Here is a 19,652-nt window from a genome sequence, read left to right as displayed (position 1 = left end):
TAATTATATTTTTTTATAAGAATTAGTCATTGATCCTTGCATTAGATAGACTCCCTACGACAATCCTTAATTAGGGTACAACCTTTCTCTAAACTTCGCGTAAACGCGAAATGCTTAGTGCACCAAAATATATTTTCTTCCTTAAATAATTTTGTTTGAAATTGAACATTAGAAAATGAACAATTAACCAATGTTTTTTGTTTTTGTTTTAGCTTAGTCTAATATCGAGTTTATATTATATCTACTCTATGACATTATCCTAATATTCTTTTGTGGATTTTCAGAAGAGACAATGTTACTATCATAGTTTTCCGCCTCTTCCTTATCATTAAAGAATTACTCAATTATTAATAGCTTTTTTTTTTCCTATTCCAAATTTGTTTTTAAGATCATCCACAATCCAATGTTCGAACAAATTTAGGAGAAAAATCTCTTCTCTTCAATATAATGATGTTCGGATTAACTTGTACGCTCTTTAACTATTTCAGGTTGCACCTTTCTACCTCGTAAGTCGTACGTGTATTTGCTAAATCTGTCCATGAGGCTTAGGTTGATGAAAAGAAATCTCCGGAAGATTTATTGTTTTTGGTATAAGAGTTTATAGCTATTATTCCATGAATTTCCAATTTATGTGTTCTAAATTCTAGAATAGGGATATCACGTGTTACTAATTGAATTCTGAATTTAAATTTTAGTACATATTTAGTAGATTTCTTAATTAACATAAATACAGGGCTTGGACTAAAGTTATTGGTTAAGCCGAACCTGTAGGTAACCTTCTAGCTCGGCCCCTGGTCTCAAGACTTACAATATGGATTTTTGGGGTGTTGTAGCAGCTGCAGCTGCAGGTTATGTAGCACAATATTTGCAAAGTCCATCAGAGGATCAAAAGGACAACTTACTAGTAGATAACAAGAATTTGTTGCACCAATTACGAGAAAAAGTTTATTCATTTCGTAAATTAGCTCGAAAAAGAGCTAAAAAAGAAGTCCCTGATGAAGGGATTTTCAGATTCAGACAGCTTAATCTTGATACGTCACATTGCACTAGTGATGAGAAAGATTCAATTTTTCCATCTTCTACAAATTATGAGTGTGCAATTCAAAGTAAGCCAGAAGAATATACAAGTACAAAGAACAAAGATTCTGGTGCACCATTCAATTCAACAGGTTCTAACTTCAAAAACTATGTGAAGTCTATTTGGATTTAGTATATATACTGACAGCGTAGAGAAATTTTACAGTATATGTGTTTTTGACATGTTGTGGATTGAAGTTACCTGTAGTTATCATTTAGGTGACGGTGTCAGTGTATATAAGTTAAACTGTATTTATTTCGGTTGATCCTACATATTCTTGTTTCATTTTCATTTTCTACTTATTGCATACATAGCAAATGTTTCCACTCAGTTTCTACTTATTGCACTTACCAGATCATATGAGCTGATGGTCTTTCAGAAACAACCTCTCAACCTCCACGAGGTAGGGGTAAGGTCTACGTACACATCGACACTCTACTCTCCCCAAACCCCTTTTTGTGGGATTTCACTGAATATGTTGTTGTTGCACTTACCAGATCATTGACTAGGCAAATGAAGAACATGAGTTTGTTGTTATTCTGATGATCTAATGGATCTAGCCAAAATCTATGTTGCTCGAACTCTTAAAAAATGCTACTAGATGAGTAGTCCTTTTTGGAGGATTCAACACGGGTGCAACAGTATTTCTAGAGAGTTCGAGCAACATAGGCCAAAACATAAAACAATTTAGTTACCTCCAAGTTTTTGACTATGATATAGTAATGCCTTATTTCTGTTTCTACCTTGTCTTGATTCTAGCCAAAACTTATGTTGCTCGGACTCTTAACAAATGTGACTAGGTTTGTCTCAGATCCTCCAAATATGGAGTATGACAACATTTTTGAAGAGTGCGAGCAACATAGGTACATAAACCAATTTAGTTACCTTCAAGATTTTGACTAAATGTCTTATTTCTCTTTCTCCCTTGTCTTGATTCAAGCAAGGCTACCAAATCAAATGGCTCTATCTAGCCAAAACCTATGCTGCTCGGACTCTTCGAATATGCCACTAGGTGCATTCAAATCCTCTAAAAATAGCCATTTTTGGAGGATTCGATAGAGGTGCAGCAGTATTTTAGGAGAGTCGGAACAATATAGGCCAAAACATAAAACAATTTAGTTACCTTCAAGATTTCTACTATGATTTACTAATGTTTTTATTTCTGTATCTACCTTGACTCTTGATTCAAGCAGGGCTACAAAATGGAATGCCTCTATTATATATGGGGATTGTTAGTGGCATGATGTCTGCTGTTATTGCAAACAGAAGAGAGATAGAAAAGGTGAATGAGAAGTTAAAATGGACTAAGAATTTAGTACAAGAGTTAGAAGAGGAGCTCAATGTGAAAGAGATAGCTAATGATGATTATGAAAATCTAAATCTATATAGATCCTCTATGTTAAATGTTGATGAACCAACAAGACAAACCAGTGAAAGCATAAAACATGTGGCAGAAGAGAAACACGAGTCGATGAGCGAAATTGAGGCTGAGCTTGAAGCTGAATTGGAAAGGTTGGAAATGAACTTGAAGGTTTCAACCTTTGAAAGAATATCTGATTTTGTTGAGGTAAGCCTGCATTTAGCTATACTTCTACTTATTGGTACTTTTGGAAAATATCGTTTTCAAGACTGATTGAGATGCGACATGGACAGTGAGGATTCGTATAGCTGACCCCAACTTGCTTGAGATTGAGACTACAATTGTCATTATTGTATGCCATGCATGTTAGCTGCTAAAAATATTCCACCTTTGTGCAAAGTATAGTAGGTTCAAGTCCCCGAAGAGGACGTCTGCAGAAGGTTAACAGCCAGCATAAAAATAACTTAATTGAGTTTATGAAAGATCCTCAAAGAGTGAAAACTATATAAATGATTCATGTAGTTCGTCTATCAGTTTGGGATTAAGGCGTAGTTGATTGGTTGGTTGAATCCTATTCAAAGAAGAGCATAAACTTCATAACTTCTTTTTTTATGACCGAAAAATCCATCTGGGGTGAGCCCTTAGGACCAAATGCTTAGTTCGCATGACACATGACTCGAACCTGTGATTTAAGTCACATAGAATTTATACTGAATGTGGGATCTATGTTGACAAATTTTGGAGAGCTATGCTGTTTAACTTGTTATTACAACATATTAATATCTTTAGTCTTCCTTCTGCGACTAGCTAGAGTAGAATTATGATTTATGAGTTTCAAATCCGCAGCTAGATCCAGAAGATGAAATAAATGTAGCTCAAGGAGACTTGAAACTAGATTGCCTTAATGTGCCGAGCCCTGATTCATCAGAATCAGATAGCAACACTAGTGGAACTTGGATTGTTCATTCTAAACCAGCCAACTATCCTGTTTCCCCGAGGGAGCTAAGCTCGCGCCTGCATGAGGTAATAGAATCCAGACTAGAAGCTCGAATCAAGGAGCTCGAAACAGCCCTTCTTCGTAGCCAAATTAGAGTTTGTTCATTGGAAACACAACATAATCTCTCTCAAAAGGACTTTGCATCGCACGAAACAGAATCCTCTGCATGTCTACAAAGTCCTTATTGGTATCATATGGCTGACGAAGAGACCATCAGGACCATACATGGAAGTGAAAATGCTTTTGACATTGATACAAGCAGTCCTCCTATTGATGGAGGATTGATTGATAACCTAAATAGAGAAAAAGGCAGTTTGATGCACGGATGTAAGCAGCCTACCTTGATGCAATTATTAAAGACAGAATCCATGGCTCAAACCCATAAGCTACAGGTCACACGGAAACAACATTACCATTGCTCCAACGTTCACATTCATTGATAGACCAAATATGATGGGAAACTGATCTTATCTATATTATGGTTTCTATTATTTGTATAGAACAATAGACATTGGGGAGAGGATGTTATTCTGTTTACGTAAGTTTCAACTGAATCCATTATTTTCGACACAGGATATAGATGTATGGAAAACACTAAGATTACAATGAATATTATATTCCGAACTCATAATTTCAAAAGTACAATGAGTTCAATAGTAAAAAATTCAAAAGTTGAACCCATCTCGTTTAAGTGATGGGTCTGCCTCTGGTCCAAGCCATGACAGAGTCGATGAGAAGAAACACTGAGTTCACCACAACACAATCTAATGAACATCTCTACAAAACCTGCACACGGACTAAAGCCTGCAAAGCAGAAAGGCTCATACATATGGAGAGAACTTCATTTCCAGCTGAGTCTGCTTTTCCGAATCTAATGCAGAGAAGGGGAATAGTAGCTCAGACAAAAGGCAAACAAAAATTCAGTCCAGTCAGGTTAATGCATATAGGGGCTCCTGAACAAAATGAGAGAATGAAGAATCAAATGATCGTGGCGATTTCCACTCCATCTTCATTATAGATGTTAAGATTTGTTTACAGTGAAAGAAGTTTCTTATGCTTAAAGTAAATCATGAAAGCAATGTATAAGACCAAACAAAAGATTCCAGTGATGATAATAGTCCAGTTAAACCCATCCGGATCGTCAAAAACTGTGGTCTTCAAGTTCATTCCAAATACTGCAGTCACCATAGCAAATATTGCTGCCACAAAAGTGGCAGCTGTCAGAAGCAACTCAAATTGTATTAGCTGATTCTGGACATTGGCCTGTTACATAATAAAATTTCCAGTGAGTTTCACGAACTTTACAATGTCAATACGTGTGTATTTGATATATATGAAAAGTTATGCTGAAACAAAAGACATCAAGAAACAAGGGAACACTAAAAGATGGTATCCACAAGTTAAGTCTTACAAGTTTTATATTGATCAGATCCTCCGTATCATCAATATATTCTTTAAGCTGCGACACCAGAGAGAATGAACGTCAGTTGTAATGTTGAAGCAAATTAATTAGATGTTCATGTGTTAGTCATCACTATCACTAATCAAATTAATAAGAGGTCATGCATAATGAATTATGGGAGAAAATCTTGGTGTATGCAATTTTTGACTCTTCCATGAAAATCATCTGCTTATGGATGGTTTACAAGGGATTAAAATCATCCATGCTCTAAGTTAGGGATCTGTGTAACCTGCAGTATTTTCTCCTCGAACAATTCACACATAGAAAACCAATAACTAGGGATAGATTAAGCAACTAAACAACATACAACCTAAGGAAAAAGGGAAAGAAAATGAATGACGCGCCGAAGGTTGTAAAGAAATGTTGGGATCAAACAGTAATACAAGGTCCACTAAGTCTACCCCCTTAATATTAATCAAATGTTAGATTACTCCCATAATTCTCCCCTTATCCATAAACCAGAACCTGAGGCTATATTATCAAATACTCCCTCCGTTTCAATTTGTTTGTCTTACTTTCATTTTTAGTCCATTTAAAAAAGAATGTCTCTTTCTTACAACTTTCCACATAAAACGTTTAAGACCACAAGATTAAAGAGCATTTTGGTCATTCTACATATCTTAAGTTTAAGACCACAAGATTCAAAAATCTTCTAGACTTTCTTAAACTATGTGTCAAGCCAAAACCAGACAAAACAAATTGAAACGGAGGAAGTAAATCTCAAGATTATTTAGATTTGTTTGGTAAGAATGGTAATCCAACTCTAATTGCATTTCTTGAATCTATCAAGGAGTTATTTCGTTCATTCTAATTTAATTAGTGTTGCAGTATAAATATCAGATTTTCTGGATAACATTCAAGAAGAAAAGCTAGTAACATAAGAATCTCTTACTGATGACAACTTGTTCAGAGCGCTGTCAATGACCACAAAATATGCTTCAAGCAACATTTCAAGCTGATCGATATTTTCTTGACCATTAGATGAAGCTGAAATGCTTCCGTGTTTACTTGAGCTCAAATTACTGAATGCCCGTTGCAACTTATGCACCCCGGTAGTTGATGATACAGGTGAGACTGGAGCAGATCTTGCTGCTCCTCTAATTTTTCCAAATATATCTGCTTGATCATATGAATCATTATTAAGATAATCCTCCTTCCTCTGTTTCTTCTCTGTTAAGTACATCTCAGCCATGTCACCATCATCATCCATTAGATGTTCTATTTCATCACATACCTGAATATTTTTTGATAAGTAATTTTATCGAGGTATGAAATATGTACAAGAGAAAGACATCTGTGACTCCTGTTCCACTAATACAGGTATTGGAGACATCTGTATGCCTGAACATTTGTTTAAAAGCTTAAGTGGTCTGACAGATAGTCAAGCAGTATCAGACTACATATACAATCATACCTTTTGGACGCGCTGAGTCAAGGCAAGAAGCTGACCTTTCAATCTACGAACGCGTTCCAGATTTAGAGTGTTAATAGATGACGCTAGTTCATCAAGCACGGGGTATACTTCCAGTTCTAGTTCTTTCACCTGTTTAATGTAGAAAGACATGAAAAATAAGTTTTGATTGGGAATATATACGTTTAATCGTGAGAAATTACTGCAATTTGTTTGAGGTACTGGATACAGAGAGAGAAAACCATGTCAAAGTGCATTTATATTTCGGCCAACACCCCACATCATGATGATAATAAAACTGAGTAATAAACAAAACGGACAGGATTTATTAACATCCAAAAGCAATTGATGCAAAGCACCTTGAATCCATTTTTAGTTAACCAACGTAGAACCATGAAAGCTCAACTTAGAATGGATCAAGCTGCAACTAAGCTTTAAGATATTCTATAACTCCTTCCTTCAATTCCTTTTTTTTTTTAATAATCGTGGTGTCCAGGACAGTTTGCGCACACCTTGACTTATTACACAGGATACATGCCACCTCCCACCAACAATATCCACCAAGGATAGGACAGATGAGAAGAAATGGCCTAGTGTTTTTTTGTCTTTGCTAAGGTTTGAACCTGAGACCTCATGGTTCTCAACCCATTTCATTGACCACTAGACTTGATGATGTCTATCACATTATGCAACAATAGCACATATATTGATGCTAGTACGATGTCTTCCATGGACAGAAAATATTCTAGTCTATTACAGAGAAAGAGTTATCAACAGCCACCAAATGAGTCTACTGCATACCTGAGCATCAAGGGACAAGCAAGTTAGCTCCAAAGCAAGCTCAAGGGCTCTGAACTCGAAAGGAAGACCATCTGAATTACAACACCATTGTGAAAAAAATTGAAATACCTTCTTTAGAGTGCTCACCATACATCAAAAGAAACATCACACTGGAATAAAATAGGTTCAAATAGAGGGGAATGGATGTAGAGGATTCGTCAAACAACAAAAACAGCATCGGTTCCTGAACATGTTCAAGTGTCGTTCATTTATAACAGAGGGGATAGCCTCCATTACTTCTAATCTAGGTTGCTCGGACTCTTCAAAAATGTTAATGGGTGCGTGTCGGATTCTCCAAAAGTAGTGTATTTTTGGAGAATCCAACACGGGTGCGGCATCAAAAGTGAAGAGTCCGCATAACTTAGCTTCTAATAGCTATAGATACTTCTTTTATTGATACATAACAAACTGCAGATACTAAGTACAGGAGTTTGATTAAACTAAAGTCAAAGATGTAAGACAGGCTGCCATTGCAAAGCTCAGACAAGATGGAACAAGAAACATTTTAAGGCTAATTTCTATATTTCTTTCTTCAATGAGTTGGTCAAAAAGTAGCATTTTGCAGGAGCTCTTAATAAGTGCATGCTACATGGACAAAAGCAGCTGGATGACATAATTGTTATAAGAAACTTGGAGTTCAAGAAAGATTATACTCAATACCTTGAATTTTATAAAAAAAATTCTTTTCCATTTTTCCTTTCAATTGAGGTCTTTACATATCCAAATTCACGGTTAGAGTCGAGGAAATATCACGGTTACACAACATAAAATTTCCAGAATTAAGCCATTCTAATAGTGAGAAATATGTCCAACTTATAGCATCATCCAAATTTTCCATCTTTTACTTAAATAATTCTCCTTATGCGAACTCACAAATGGATTTAGATGCTAATTGCCATGCAACAAAGGAGCCAAGAACTATTTCTTCTTGATCTCTCTCTCTCTCTCTCTCTCTGTTATAGATATGTTCAGAAGTTTTGTTATGCTTATACAACCATACTGCTGCTCGTTGATAAAATACCAGATATAAATATTAAAAAGAAAAACCAACAACACAGAATTTTGCTCCACTCATAGAATGTCACAAGCTTTGCTCTTATTCAACTGTTTCCGTTGAGGCGGACGACGAGGTGGATCCAAACGATTTCAGCAATTCATGTTGCATTTTCTTGCGTTATGATTTAGAGTCTCATGGATTTGATTCACACATAGACAGAACAACATTGCAACAACTATGCCTCAATCCCAAATGATTCCAATGTAGATGCCTTACAAAAATAGGCTTTCTGCATTAAGCACTTTGCTATGCCAATCAAACTCTGGAAAGTATAGCTTCTGTGTATTTTGTTAGTCTCTTTTGCCTTTCCAACAGTGCGGCAGGTTTTCTATGAGAAGAAGTCTTTCACTTCTTTTAACACTGGAATGCAGAATCATAAGTGTATCGTATTTTCCAGATAGCATCTGAAATTTAAGTTTTACTTTCAATACATTAATGGTTGTCTCAATAATGAACCTGGTCTAGCGGGCCTAGAAAAGACACAATTAACAGTTAAACTGGCATTGAGGGTCTGAATCGAGGGCGGAATAGTTTATTTTTTGTCAACATCATGATCCATTGGTGCAAGATAATTTAACATTATTTAAAGCTATGTAGAGACAAAAGGAGATAACCTAGCAATAAGCTTTGCATAGAATAGGAGCATCCACTGGCTTTCAACTCTTTGACAGAAACTAGCATTCACTGGTTTTCATTGCTTTGAGAAAAAACCAAGATTTAGTGCAGAAAGATAAATGGATTTACCCGGCTGATCTCTATTTATCTGAAGGCGTTTACACAATTCAGACTCATATTGCAGTACACAAGCATCCAAAGAATTCATCAGTATAACCTCAACAGCTGTGATAACACATCTGATCTGTTCAAGGTTTACCACAATAGCTTGCTCTCGCCCTAATATTGTGGAAGGATAGATAAACTTAGGGTCCAAAAGACGAAGATCCCTGGCTGGCAAAGCACAATGTCTCATAACAGTAGCCTTATCCAATTCCAAAATCGTTGAATTGCCATGCTCATCAATCTTTATCCAAGAGCGACTCCCATGACCTTGGCCTCTCCTCTTAATACCAGGTATACCAGGCCCGTGAAAGTTGTTATTTGCCTGTACATCTGTATTAAACCTAGTAGACGTAGATTCTGGAAAATCTGTAAAAACAGATGGACCATTTTCTTCTGCCATTTGCTTTCACTTTCTGTGGGTTAGGAACAAACCTCAGAAACAAAGATTTCAGCATTGATCAAAGCCCCTAGTACTCTTACTCCAACTGCAGCACTGTTGCTTTTAGCAAAGTGTTAGTGTAAGCAACAGTAGTAGCTCTTCTTATTACGGTTCTTATTACCTTTTTATATTTCATACCTTACTGCTCCTGCAAAATAAATTGTGAACAGAACCACATAAGCAAATAGATGTAACTTATTAAAAGATAAAATAAGTAAATGTGATTTTCACTAATGGCTTCATTTTGACACCAAAAAGCATAAGTACATAAGAGCCTCAGAAGATGAACACATTGATCCTGAAACACACTCCCAAACGGTTAGTAGAAAATGAGACAAACACGTGGTCATTGGTCCACTCCTAATCAGAAAGCATTTTCTCCTTGATTTTCATCCTTTTATGATCCTCATCAAAATAATTTCCGTAAGTCTAAGCATAGGCCAAAATCAGGGACAAGCAAGACCCTATTTCAACATCAATCTTCCTTTGCATTTGCATTCATGGAGATTTAGAATTAGGAATCAACAAGAGGAGTCTGATATCATGGTTTCATAGGCTGCTGCAAAATAAGAAATGGAGGATATCTAAGGACTATCTGTTATTTCTTGTACTTCCGTTACTTCTTGTTCGGGATTGCTTTGGATTGTTTTTCCTTGAGCTGAGGGTCTATTGGAAATCACCTCTCTACCTCTGAAGTAAGGATAAGGTCTGAATACACTCTACCCTCCCCAGACCCCACTTTGTGGGATTACACTGGGTATGTTGTTGTTGTTGAGGAATCTAAAGAGGAGATTTCACTTGCACTAACAAGTTAAATGTCATAAAAGCTTATCCAAGCATTTATGTATGTTCCTATCCCAATTCCACATAAGAATGTGTGTTGTAAGCATAATATGATATCCCCTCGGAAAATCAAGTCCTGTTCATGCAACCCCAGATCAAAAGTAGCATGGAAACTCATTTCCAACATCAAAAAAGATCTAAAACCCTCAGAAAAATATGAAGAGATAGAGGATATCCAAATAGGAGGTTATAACTTGCAGTTAGTATAAATTATTCAAGCACTCAAGTGAGTTATTGATCCAACCCCAATTCCACAATAAGAAGGTATCACAAGTGTAAAATGAATGTAAGTTTGCATGTAAATGAAATGTGGAATCATACATCGAAATCAATCATTTTTGGATTCTCCGTTTTAATTTTGATTTTTAGTAAGTTCAACTTAGAAAGATATGAATTGCTGCTATGGATTGTCTGATATTGAATAAATGTGCATCGCCTCTTCCAAAACTAGTTTTGTGACTTTGTCCCATCTGTTAGAGCTTGAAAAATCCTGAAGGGCCAGCATATTCAGGTCACATTTTAGACCACGGTTCCTAACGTCTCGTATTTAGACAAATTCGACTTTCTTTCTATTTAGAATAGAAAACTATATTCATCTTATCACATTGAAATCCAGAATAGTACTCCCTCCATTTCAATTTGTTTGTCTGGAGGTTTAAAAATGTAAAGAAGATTTTTAAATTTTGTGGTTTTAAACTAAAGATACATGGAAAGTACCAAAATGTCTTTTAAGCTTGTGATCTTAAACATGTCACGTGGAAATTTAGAATTAAAGAGTTGCCAAAAAAGGAAAGAGACATTCTTTTTTAAACAGAGTAAAAAGGAAAGTAAGACAGCTCAATTGAAACAGAGAGAGTCACTAGTCGCACAACTCCCACTCAGTTTTCATATACCAAAGATCAAAAGTAGCATGGAAACTCAATTCCAACATCTTCTTTTTTAAAAAAAAAAGAAAGAAATATTTACAAACTCAACAAGAAATTAATAACCATGTTAAAATTCACAGACCAGTGAGCAAAAAAAAAATGCACAATTTTTTTCTATCTCATGCTACATAGGGGCCATTCACAACAAACCCTCATAGGTACGAGCTCAATTAAAGAAAACAGTACTCCCACTCAGTTCTCATGTAACCAAATATCAAAATTAGCACGGAAACTCAATTCCAACATCTTTTTTTAAAAAAAGAAATCTTTACAAACTCAAGAATAACCATGTCAAAATCCACAAACCAGTAAGCAAATTATTTTTTCTATCTCGTGCTACCTAGGGGACATTCACAACAAACTCACATAGACACCAGCTCAACTAAAGCATCCAAGGGCGTAGCTAGTGGTCAATAAAGTGGGTGACAACCACTGGATATTTCTTTTAATATGTCCTGGCCTCGCTGAACAGAGTCACATGATACCTATTGCTAGTGGAAGGTGTCAAGTATCTCATGGAATTAGCCGAGTTACGTGCGGTTATAAAAAAAACATAGATACCAACTCAACTAAAGAGAAACAATACACTAAAATAGCTATGGAGAGAACAAAAAAGCACAAAGTTTGAATCTTGACACTCAAAATCAACAGCATACTGCCCTATTTGCCTAATATTTAACCACCCCAAATCATCAAATATAGTAAACTGAGCAGAATGAAAAATTAAACCCCCACAGCAAGTCAAATCAAGAACTCAAAATACAAAAAGAAAAAGCTCGTACCTTTTCAAGAAAAGGCTTTGGGCTTAAAGGGTCTCTGTAACAATCTTAGTAGTCAAAAATATAAACAAGAATACAGTAAATGAATTCAAGAAGAACAAAACGTTTTACACAGTGCAGATTTGCAGTGAATAATAATAAAATTAAAAGGATAATATTAAGTTGAGAGTATAAAGATTTATAGGAAAGAAAGAAAAGAAGGGTCCTAGGAATCAGGATGATTAGCTTTTAGAATCAAAAGCCCCAATAGATTACGTAGCTTTAATCTAAACCTTTTGTGTTATCATAACTGTATGGAAATGAAGGGGAAAGTTAAGATGAAAGAGAAAATTATTTGGATTTTTTGAGTATCGTATCTGAATTACTCCCCCTTCTATTTTTACTTATTTACTATATTAAAAATAAATATCCCATAATATTTATCCAATTTATGAAATTAAGAGATAGTTTTAACTTACTTCATAATTTACTTTTATCATTAATTAGTAGTAATTTTTTGATTATATTCTTCAAAAATTTATATTCATTACATTTAAATAGTGATAGGTAATGATGAACGGAGGAAGGCATACAATTTTTCCTTATTGATTATTAAAATACACTTTATTTATTAATAATTTATTTTTTTCTATCTGAATGATACTTTGATTAAAAAAAGTAAATAAGTAATAGTAAAATGTGTTTTAATAATAATTAATAACTATTTAAATATAAAACTCAAAAATATTGAGATAATTTAAATGTATTTTTAATCATTTGCTAATAATCCCTTGTTTGGTTAAAGAGAGGAAGATAATATTTGGGGTGTGTTCAGTAGGAATGGAAATGTTTTCTTGTAAAATATTTTTTGAAAAATAGGTAAATTTTTTATTATTTTTTTATGTTTAGAATGTAAATAAAAAATATTATTTTAAAATATTTATATATAATGTAGATAAATATTAAGGTGAGCGGTAGAAATAGAGTAGGTGTGGTGAGAATGACGGATGCGGGATTGGAATGAAGATGAGAAAAACAAAATTAATATAAAATGCAATTTGTGAAATTTATTTTTTCTAATTTTACGAAAATTTATTTTTTTTATTTTTAAGAAACTTATTTTTCTATATAAAACCATAATCAAACTGCTCCTTAAAAGTTGTTTTCTTGAATGTATATATGATCTTATGTTAACTTTTTCTTTATACTTGTTTTTTTGCTTTGCTTATTTTTAAAATTATTTTTTATTTGATATTCGATAGTCTATTATAATTTAATTAAATTTAAATTTGTGTATTGCAGAACTCCTTTCTACGGTGTTTTCAATGTTTTCCTTTTTATTTTTTTTGATTTGTCAATATTCCCAATTTTTAATATTCTTTTTCATCTTACTGCAAAAATTCATTTTCTTTCTTTTCTTCTCTTGGCTTCCAAGCAAAGGGAAAATTTTGAATTTCATAATCAGGAATTTTGTCACGTGTCACAGTATATTCCTCTTAATTATTTTATTACCTTTTTTAAAAATTTTGGATTGTGAAATTAAGAGATTGGCATTGCATTGGGTTGCAGTCTTAAAAAAAAAATGTAAAAATTGCCTAAACTTAGAATATGATACTCCCAATATATGACCCTAGAATGCCCTATCAAATTGATTTCTGTTATAAAAAAAATTAACTTAGCAAAATAAGAAAGGAAGATAGTAAAAAAAAAAGAGAGAGTTGAGAAGATATCGGTGTATATTAATTCTCTAACACATAAGACTATTTATAGTCAAATGTGTTAAGGTGAAAGCTATAATAATAGAAACACAATGATGGTCATTAAGTGAGAACATCATTATGTAGGGAAAAAGAAGAAGAAACATTAGTGGGTAGGGGAAAGTGATAATAGACAGCCACTAGGGTTGGGCGTTCGGTATTCAGTTGTATTTTCAAAGTTCGGATTCGGTGATTCGGTAATCGATAATTCAAAGTATATACCAAATACTGAACTTTCAAACTTTGGTTCGATAATTCGATAATCGGTAAATCAAACTTCGGTTCGGTACGATATTCGGTAATACCATATTTTTTAATAGTTAATGTACAATAAAAATTTATCCGCATTTAATATTTACATTAACCTAAAAAATACATATCTTAACTTACATTTTGATTACTACACCATAATTAAGTAATATATGCATTTTAACTTATCGAATATCGAAATCAAAATTGCTCTGAAGCCACATTCTACGGAGGAGAAATGATACATCGTAAACAAAGAGAAAATAATTTATGAATAGATACAGAATAAAAAAAATATTATCATGTAATAAAAATGATGAAAATGAGTGAAAACAAAAATCTCTAATATATCACACATAATTTTTAATTTTTTATACATATGTTTTTCTTTGAATTATCCAAAAACTCTATACCACTGCACTAATTATTAATTAGTTCCTGCAAAGATATGAAAGAGTTGAAATCTTTCGTTTTCAATGTAACTACCAAACAGTTTATGTAGATAATTGATGTGGTGAATAATGCAAAGTGAAATTAGAATTCTTAACCAATTGCATAAATTTAAAATTAGAATTTATAATTTTTACATGTACATGAATTTAAATTTTAGCAGTTATCCATAATGTACGTGTTTGAAAGTGTGCATATAGTATATTAGTATGTTGTAAACGTGGGAAAGTTGAAATAAAAATGGTAAGTAAAATGAAAAAATGGGATAATTTTCTTTTACTGAACTCTTTTTTTTGGTAATTTTTCTTCTTTTTTTCAGTTTTTTTGTATTAATGATAAAAAATTCGGTATTCAGTATTTACCAAAACCGAAATACCAAATTTTATATTTCAGTACCGAATTACAGAATAGCAAAATACCAAAATAGCCGGTTCGGTTCGGTAATTCAGTTTTTGGTATTTTATGCCCAGCCCTAACAGCCACAATTCCACAAACTATTTCACAACACTTCCCCTTAGATGTCCACATGTAATGTACCTCATTAAAAACTTTACAAGAAACAATATACACAGTTATACTTAACACCTATAGATGTTGTGCCTCATTAAAATCTTACTAGGAAAACCCCAGTGGAAAAAATCCTAGTGAAGGAAAAAGAGTACACACATCTGAAAATACGCCTTGATTGCTGCCTCATTAAAAACCTTACCAAAAAAATCTAGTGGGACAAAACATTGGTTAAAGAAAAAAGAATACAACACGTATTTTACTCCCTCTGATAAATTGTCACTTGAACGAACTTGTTGGATATCTATTTCACCCTTCTTTTGAAGATCATGAGTAAAAAAGAATTTTGGTGAAATATGTTTGTTTTGTCTCCTTTAATGTATCCTCCCTTCAATTGACATATACATGCAGCATTGTCTTCATACAATATTGTTGGAACGTCTCTTTTTAAAGAAATGTCACATGTTTCTTGAATGTGTTGAGTTATTGATCTCAACCAAACGCATTCTCGACTTGCTTCATGAATGGCTATTATCTCTACATAATTTGAAGAAGTGAAAATCATAGTTTGCTTTGTTGAACGTCATGATATAATTGTACCACCACATATAAATAAATAGCGTGTCTGCGATCGACCTTTATGGGGACCATACAAATATCCTGCATCTGCGTAACAATCAATTGTGACGTGGATTCATTTGAGTAACACAATCCCATATCAATGGTCCCTCGGAGGTATCTGAATATATGTTTAATTTCATTCCAGTGTCTTCGTGTTGGAGAAAAACTAAATTTTGTTAACAAGCTTATAGAGAAAGTTATATCTGATCTAGAATTGTTGGCAAAATACATTAATGCACCAATTGAACTAAGATATGGTATTTCAGCACCAACAAGTTCTTCATCATTTTCATGAGGTCGAAACGGATCTTTATTAATATCAAGAGATCTCACAACCATTAGGGTACTCAATGAATGTACTTTATCCATATAAAACCTCTTTAAAATATTTTCAGTATATGTTGACTGATAGACAAATATCTCATTTGCAAAATGTTTAATTTGTAGACCAAGACAAAATTTTGTCTTTACGAGGTCTTTCATTTCGAACTTCTTTTTTAGACATTTTATTACCTTTGAAAGATCTTTCAGAGTTTCAATAATATTAAAATCATCAACATATACTGCTATTATGAAAAATTCAAATCCAGACCTTTTCATAAAAACACAAGGGCAAATTGAATCATTTCTAAACCCTTCTTGTAGCAAATATTCGCCAAGACAATTGTATCATATGCACCCTGATTGTTTCAACCCGTATAAGGATTTCTGAATCTTTATTGAACAATTTTTTCGAGAATTCTTGTATGCTTCAGACACTTTGAATCCTTCGAGAATTTTGATAAAAATTATTGTGGTAATGAGCCATAAAAATAGGCAGGGGCCATGTTCATTAGGTGCATTTCAAGCTTTTCATGAACTACTAAATTCATTAGATACCTGAAGGTAATTGCATCCACCACAGGGGAATATGTTTCTATATAGTCAATGTCAGGCCTTTGCGAAAAACTTTGGGCTACAAGTTGTGCTTTATATCTTACGACTTCACTTTTTTTATTTCGTTTACGCACAAAAACCCATTTATACCCTACTGGCTTGACACCTTCAGGCGTTCAGATTATTGATCCGAAAACTTCACATTTTTCAAGTGAAATTAACTCTACTTGAATTGCATCCTTCCATTTTGGCTAATTATTTCTCTGCCTACATTCATCGACAGATTTTAGTTCAAGATCCTCATCTTGTTGCATTATTTTAATGGCAACATTATAAGCAAAAATATTATCGACCATAATATCATTTCGGTTTCACCTTTTTTCTATCAAGACATAACTTATTGAGATTTCTTCATTCTCATTATTTTCAGGTACTTGGACCTCCTCGGTGGTATCACCATTTGTTATGTCTCTGCTCTTCTTGAGCAATTACTTCCAAATTATGATCATCTTGATCATTTATTTCTTTTCTTTTATGAGAATTTTTATCTTTAGAACCAATTGGTCTTCCACGTTTTAAGTGTGGCCTAGACTCATTTGTCTGAACAAGTTGTCCTATCGGCACATCAACTCGAACTCGAGCATTAACAGCTGGGATATGCGATTCAGTAACTCGTAAAAGGTTAGTAAATGCATTCGTCAATTGATTTGTAATATTCTGTAAATAAATCAACTTTTTAACTTATTGCTCACATTGATTTGTTCGAGGATCTAAATGAGATAGTGACAATAAATTCCAATCTATCTCATTTTTCAATTGCTTATGTTCTCCCCCTAATGTTGGGTATACTGATTCATCAAAATGACAATCAGCGAATCTTGTCGTAAATAAATCTCCCGTCATAAGTTCCAAATATTTTATAATAGAAGGAGATTCATACTCAACATATATTTCCAATCTTCTTTGGGGATCCATCTTTATGCGATGCGGTGGAGCAATTGGGACATATACCGCACATCCAAATATTATAAGATAGGATATATTTGGCTCCCTTTCAAAAGCCAACTGTAATTGGAAAAATTCTTGAAAAATTATTGGTCTTATGCGCACAAGTATTGCTGCATGCAAAATGGCATGCCCCCATACCGAAAGAGGAAGTTTTATCCTCATGAGCAATGGTCTAGCTATCAATTGGAGACGCTTAATCAATGATTCTCCTAAACCATTTTGAGTATGAATATGAGCGATTGGATGCTCAACTTTTATTCCAACCGACATACAATAATCATTAAATTATTGAGATGTAAATTCATCAGTATTATCATGACGAATTGTTTTTATTGCATAATCTGGAAATTATGTCATTAACCTTATAATTTGAGCTAACAATCTCGCAAAAGTCATATTGCAAGTTGATAATAAGCACGCATATGACCATCTTGTAGATGCATTTACCAAAACCATAAAATATTTAAATAGTCCACATGAAGGGTGAATTGGTCCACATATATCACCCTGTATACATTCCAGAAATGCAGGGAATTCAATCTCAACCTTAGTTATTGATGGTTTAAAAATTAGTTTTCCTTGAGAACAAGCAACACATGAGAATTCTTTAGATTGAAGAATTTTTTGATTCTTCAAATGTGCCCATGTGAATTCTCAATAATTTTGCGCATTATATTATAATCGAGATGGCCCAACCGGTCATATGCCAAATGATAAAATTATTATGGTCAATAAATTTTTTATTTACCATGGCATGTGATTCAACCACATTAATACTTGTGTGGTATAACCCAAAAGAAAGTGCAGGTAATTTTTCATGCACAAATCTTTTTTCCGTTTTTATTGTAGTAATATAAAGGTACTCAACTTTTCCTTCATTAGCAGTCTCAATATGATAGCCATTTTGGTGAATAACCTTGAAACTTAATAAATTTCTTTGAGACTTACTACAATATAAAGCATTATTAATAGCCAATATTGTTTCCCCAGATAGTGATAAGGCTGCTCTTCCATAGCCTTCAATAATTTTTGTACTACCGGATTTTGTATTAACATTGGCCTCTTTCATAACCAAATAAGAGAAATATTTTTTTCTCTTAATATAGTGTGTGTTGTAGCACTATTTAAAAGACACATATCTCCATTACTCATCTTGAATTCAATTGAAGATTGAAAAATTTATATATCTTCATAAAATAAAAATACATTATAAGAGATAAAATAAGTAACAATATTGCTAGAAAATATAAGTCCTTTTTTTTTCTTTTCCTTTTAAATAGATAAACGTAAAAATATGATAATCAAAAGTACATAAAAATGATAATATATTGTAAATCATACAATAAAATTAAACATCAATTATGATCCCCAAAGAAGTCTTGAACCTCCAAATGAGTAATATCATTGAGGTCATTAAAATTGTCATCTTTCAAAGTCAAATTCGCTTCAATATTATCATTATATACTTGTGAAGGTCCTGCCTTAACATTATTTTTAAATGTCAAGTGTGACTCTATTTGAGGATTAAAAGAAGAGGCACCGCCTTTATTTGTCTTTCTTTTGAAGAAATTTTGATAAAGCCTGACAAAATGCTCAGACTTTCAACATTCATTTTTCTAGTGGTCTTTCATGCCAAAACAATAACAATTACTTCTTGAAGGACCACTTTGAGAACTCATATTGTTCACCCTTTTATGTTGAGCATCACCACGACGATTATTGTATCGTATTCTGTCATTGTCACGTCCACGCACATTATTATGGCCTTGATTTTTATTTTATCTTCTTTCAGACTGGCCATGTGCTTCTACCATATTTTCTTCCGGTAACGGAGCAGTTCCAGTGGGACGGGCTTCATGATTTTTCATTAAAAGAGCACTATGTTGCTCAGCTATCAGAAGGCATGAGATCAATTCAGAATATTTCTGAAAATCTTTTTCACGGTATTGTTGTTGTAATATCACATTAGAGGCATGCAAAGTGGTTAGTGTCTTTTCTAACATGTCCTCATCATTTATAGTTTTCTCACATAATTTCAATTGGGGAGTTATTCTAAATATAACAGAATTATACTCAATTACAGTTTTAAAATCTTGAAATCATAAGTGCATCTACTCATAACGAGCCCTTGCCAATACTGTTGCCCTGAGGATGTTCATACCTCCCTTTTAAACCTTTCCACAATTCAAGTGGATCTTTCAGTGTCAAGTATTCAACCTTCGGGCTTTCATCC

The 19,652-nt window shown here is 33.5% G+C and overlaps 2 protein-coding genes across 4 annotated transcripts; one reads left to right on the top strand and one right to left on the bottom strand.

The window, feature by feature from the left end:
* The first annotated feature begins 362 nt into the window (after positions 1 to 362).
* LOC129880084 (uncharacterized) lies at positions 363 to 4,316 on the top strand. 3 transcript variants are annotated; one of them, XM_055953932.1, is made up of 5 exons: positions 363 to 506; positions 772 to 1,169; positions 1,879 to 1,941; positions 2,272 to 2,645; positions 3,285 to 4,316. In XM_055953932.1, the coding sequence occupies exons 2-5, from the start codon at positions 812 to 814 to the stop codon at positions 3,873 to 3,875; spliced, it is 1,386 nt and encodes a 461-aa protein (XP_055809907.1). In that variant the 5' UTR covers positions 363 to 506; positions 772 to 811; the 3' UTR covers positions 3,876 to 4,316. The 3 variants fall into 3 exon arrangements, with proteins under 3 accessions (XP_055809907.1, XP_055809906.1, XP_055809908.1); XM_055953931.1 differs by having other exon boundaries at positions 363 to 1,169; XM_055953933.1 differs by lacking the exon at positions 1,879 to 1,941 and having other exon boundaries at positions 363 to 1,169.
* An 87-nt stretch (positions 4,317 to 4,403) lies between these two features.
* LOC129880085 (magnesium transporter MRS2-5) lies at positions 4,404 to 12,328 on the bottom strand. Its single transcript, XM_055953934.1, has 7 exons — positions 11,976 to 12,328; positions 8,950 to 9,572; positions 7,110 to 7,180; positions 6,312 to 6,440; positions 5,790 to 6,131; positions 4,847 to 4,894; positions 4,404 to 4,698 (listed from the first exon to the last, which is right to left on the bottom strand). Exons 2-7 carry the CDS (start codon positions 9,383 to 9,385, stop codon positions 4,468 to 4,470), a joined length of 1,257 nt encoding a protein of 418 aa, XP_055809909.1. The 5' UTR covers positions 9,386 to 9,572; positions 11,976 to 12,328; the 3' UTR covers positions 4,404 to 4,467.
* Positions 12,329 to 19,652: the final 7,324 nt, after the last annotated feature.

The sequence above is a fragment of the Solanum dulcamara genome, chromosome 2, assembly GCF_947179165.1.
Source record: "Solanum dulcamara chromosome 2, daSolDulc1.2, whole genome shotgun sequence".
Taxonomy (NCBI): domain Eukaryota; kingdom Viridiplantae; phylum Streptophyta; class Magnoliopsida; order Solanales; family Solanaceae; genus Solanum; species Solanum dulcamara.
This window is presented reverse-complemented; position numbering and strand designations above follow the sequence as displayed.

What these genes read in the sequence shown, in the direction of transcription:
- LOC129880084 (XM_055953932.1), top strand. Translation starts at nt 812, where the DNA reads ATGGATTTTTGGGGTGTTGTAGCAGCTGCAGCTGCAGGTTATGTAGCA. An exon ending in TGCACCATTCAATTCAACAG is followed by an intron (nt 1,170 to 1,878) that starts GTTCTAACTTCA and finishes AAATGTGACTAG; the next exon opens with GTTTGTCTCAGATCCTCCAA. An exon ending in GAAGAGTGCGAGCAACATAG is followed by an intron (nt 1,942 to 2,271) that starts GTACATAAACCA and finishes TGATTCAAGCAG; the next exon opens with GGCTACAAAATGGAATGCCT.
- LOC129880085 (XM_055953934.1), bottom strand. Translation starts at nt 9,385, where the DNA reads ATGGCAGAAGAAAATGGTCCATCTGTTTTTACAGATTTTCCAGAATCT. An exon ending in TGACTCAGCGCGTCCAAAAG is followed by an intron (nt 6,132 to 6,311) that starts GTATGATTGTAT and finishes AAAAATATTCAG; the next exon opens with GTATGTGATGAAATAGAACA. An exon ending in CTCTGAACAAGTTGTCATCA is followed by an intron (nt 4,895 to 5,789) that starts GTAAGAGATTCT and finishes CTGGTGTCGCAG; the next exon opens with CTTAAAGAATATATTGATGA.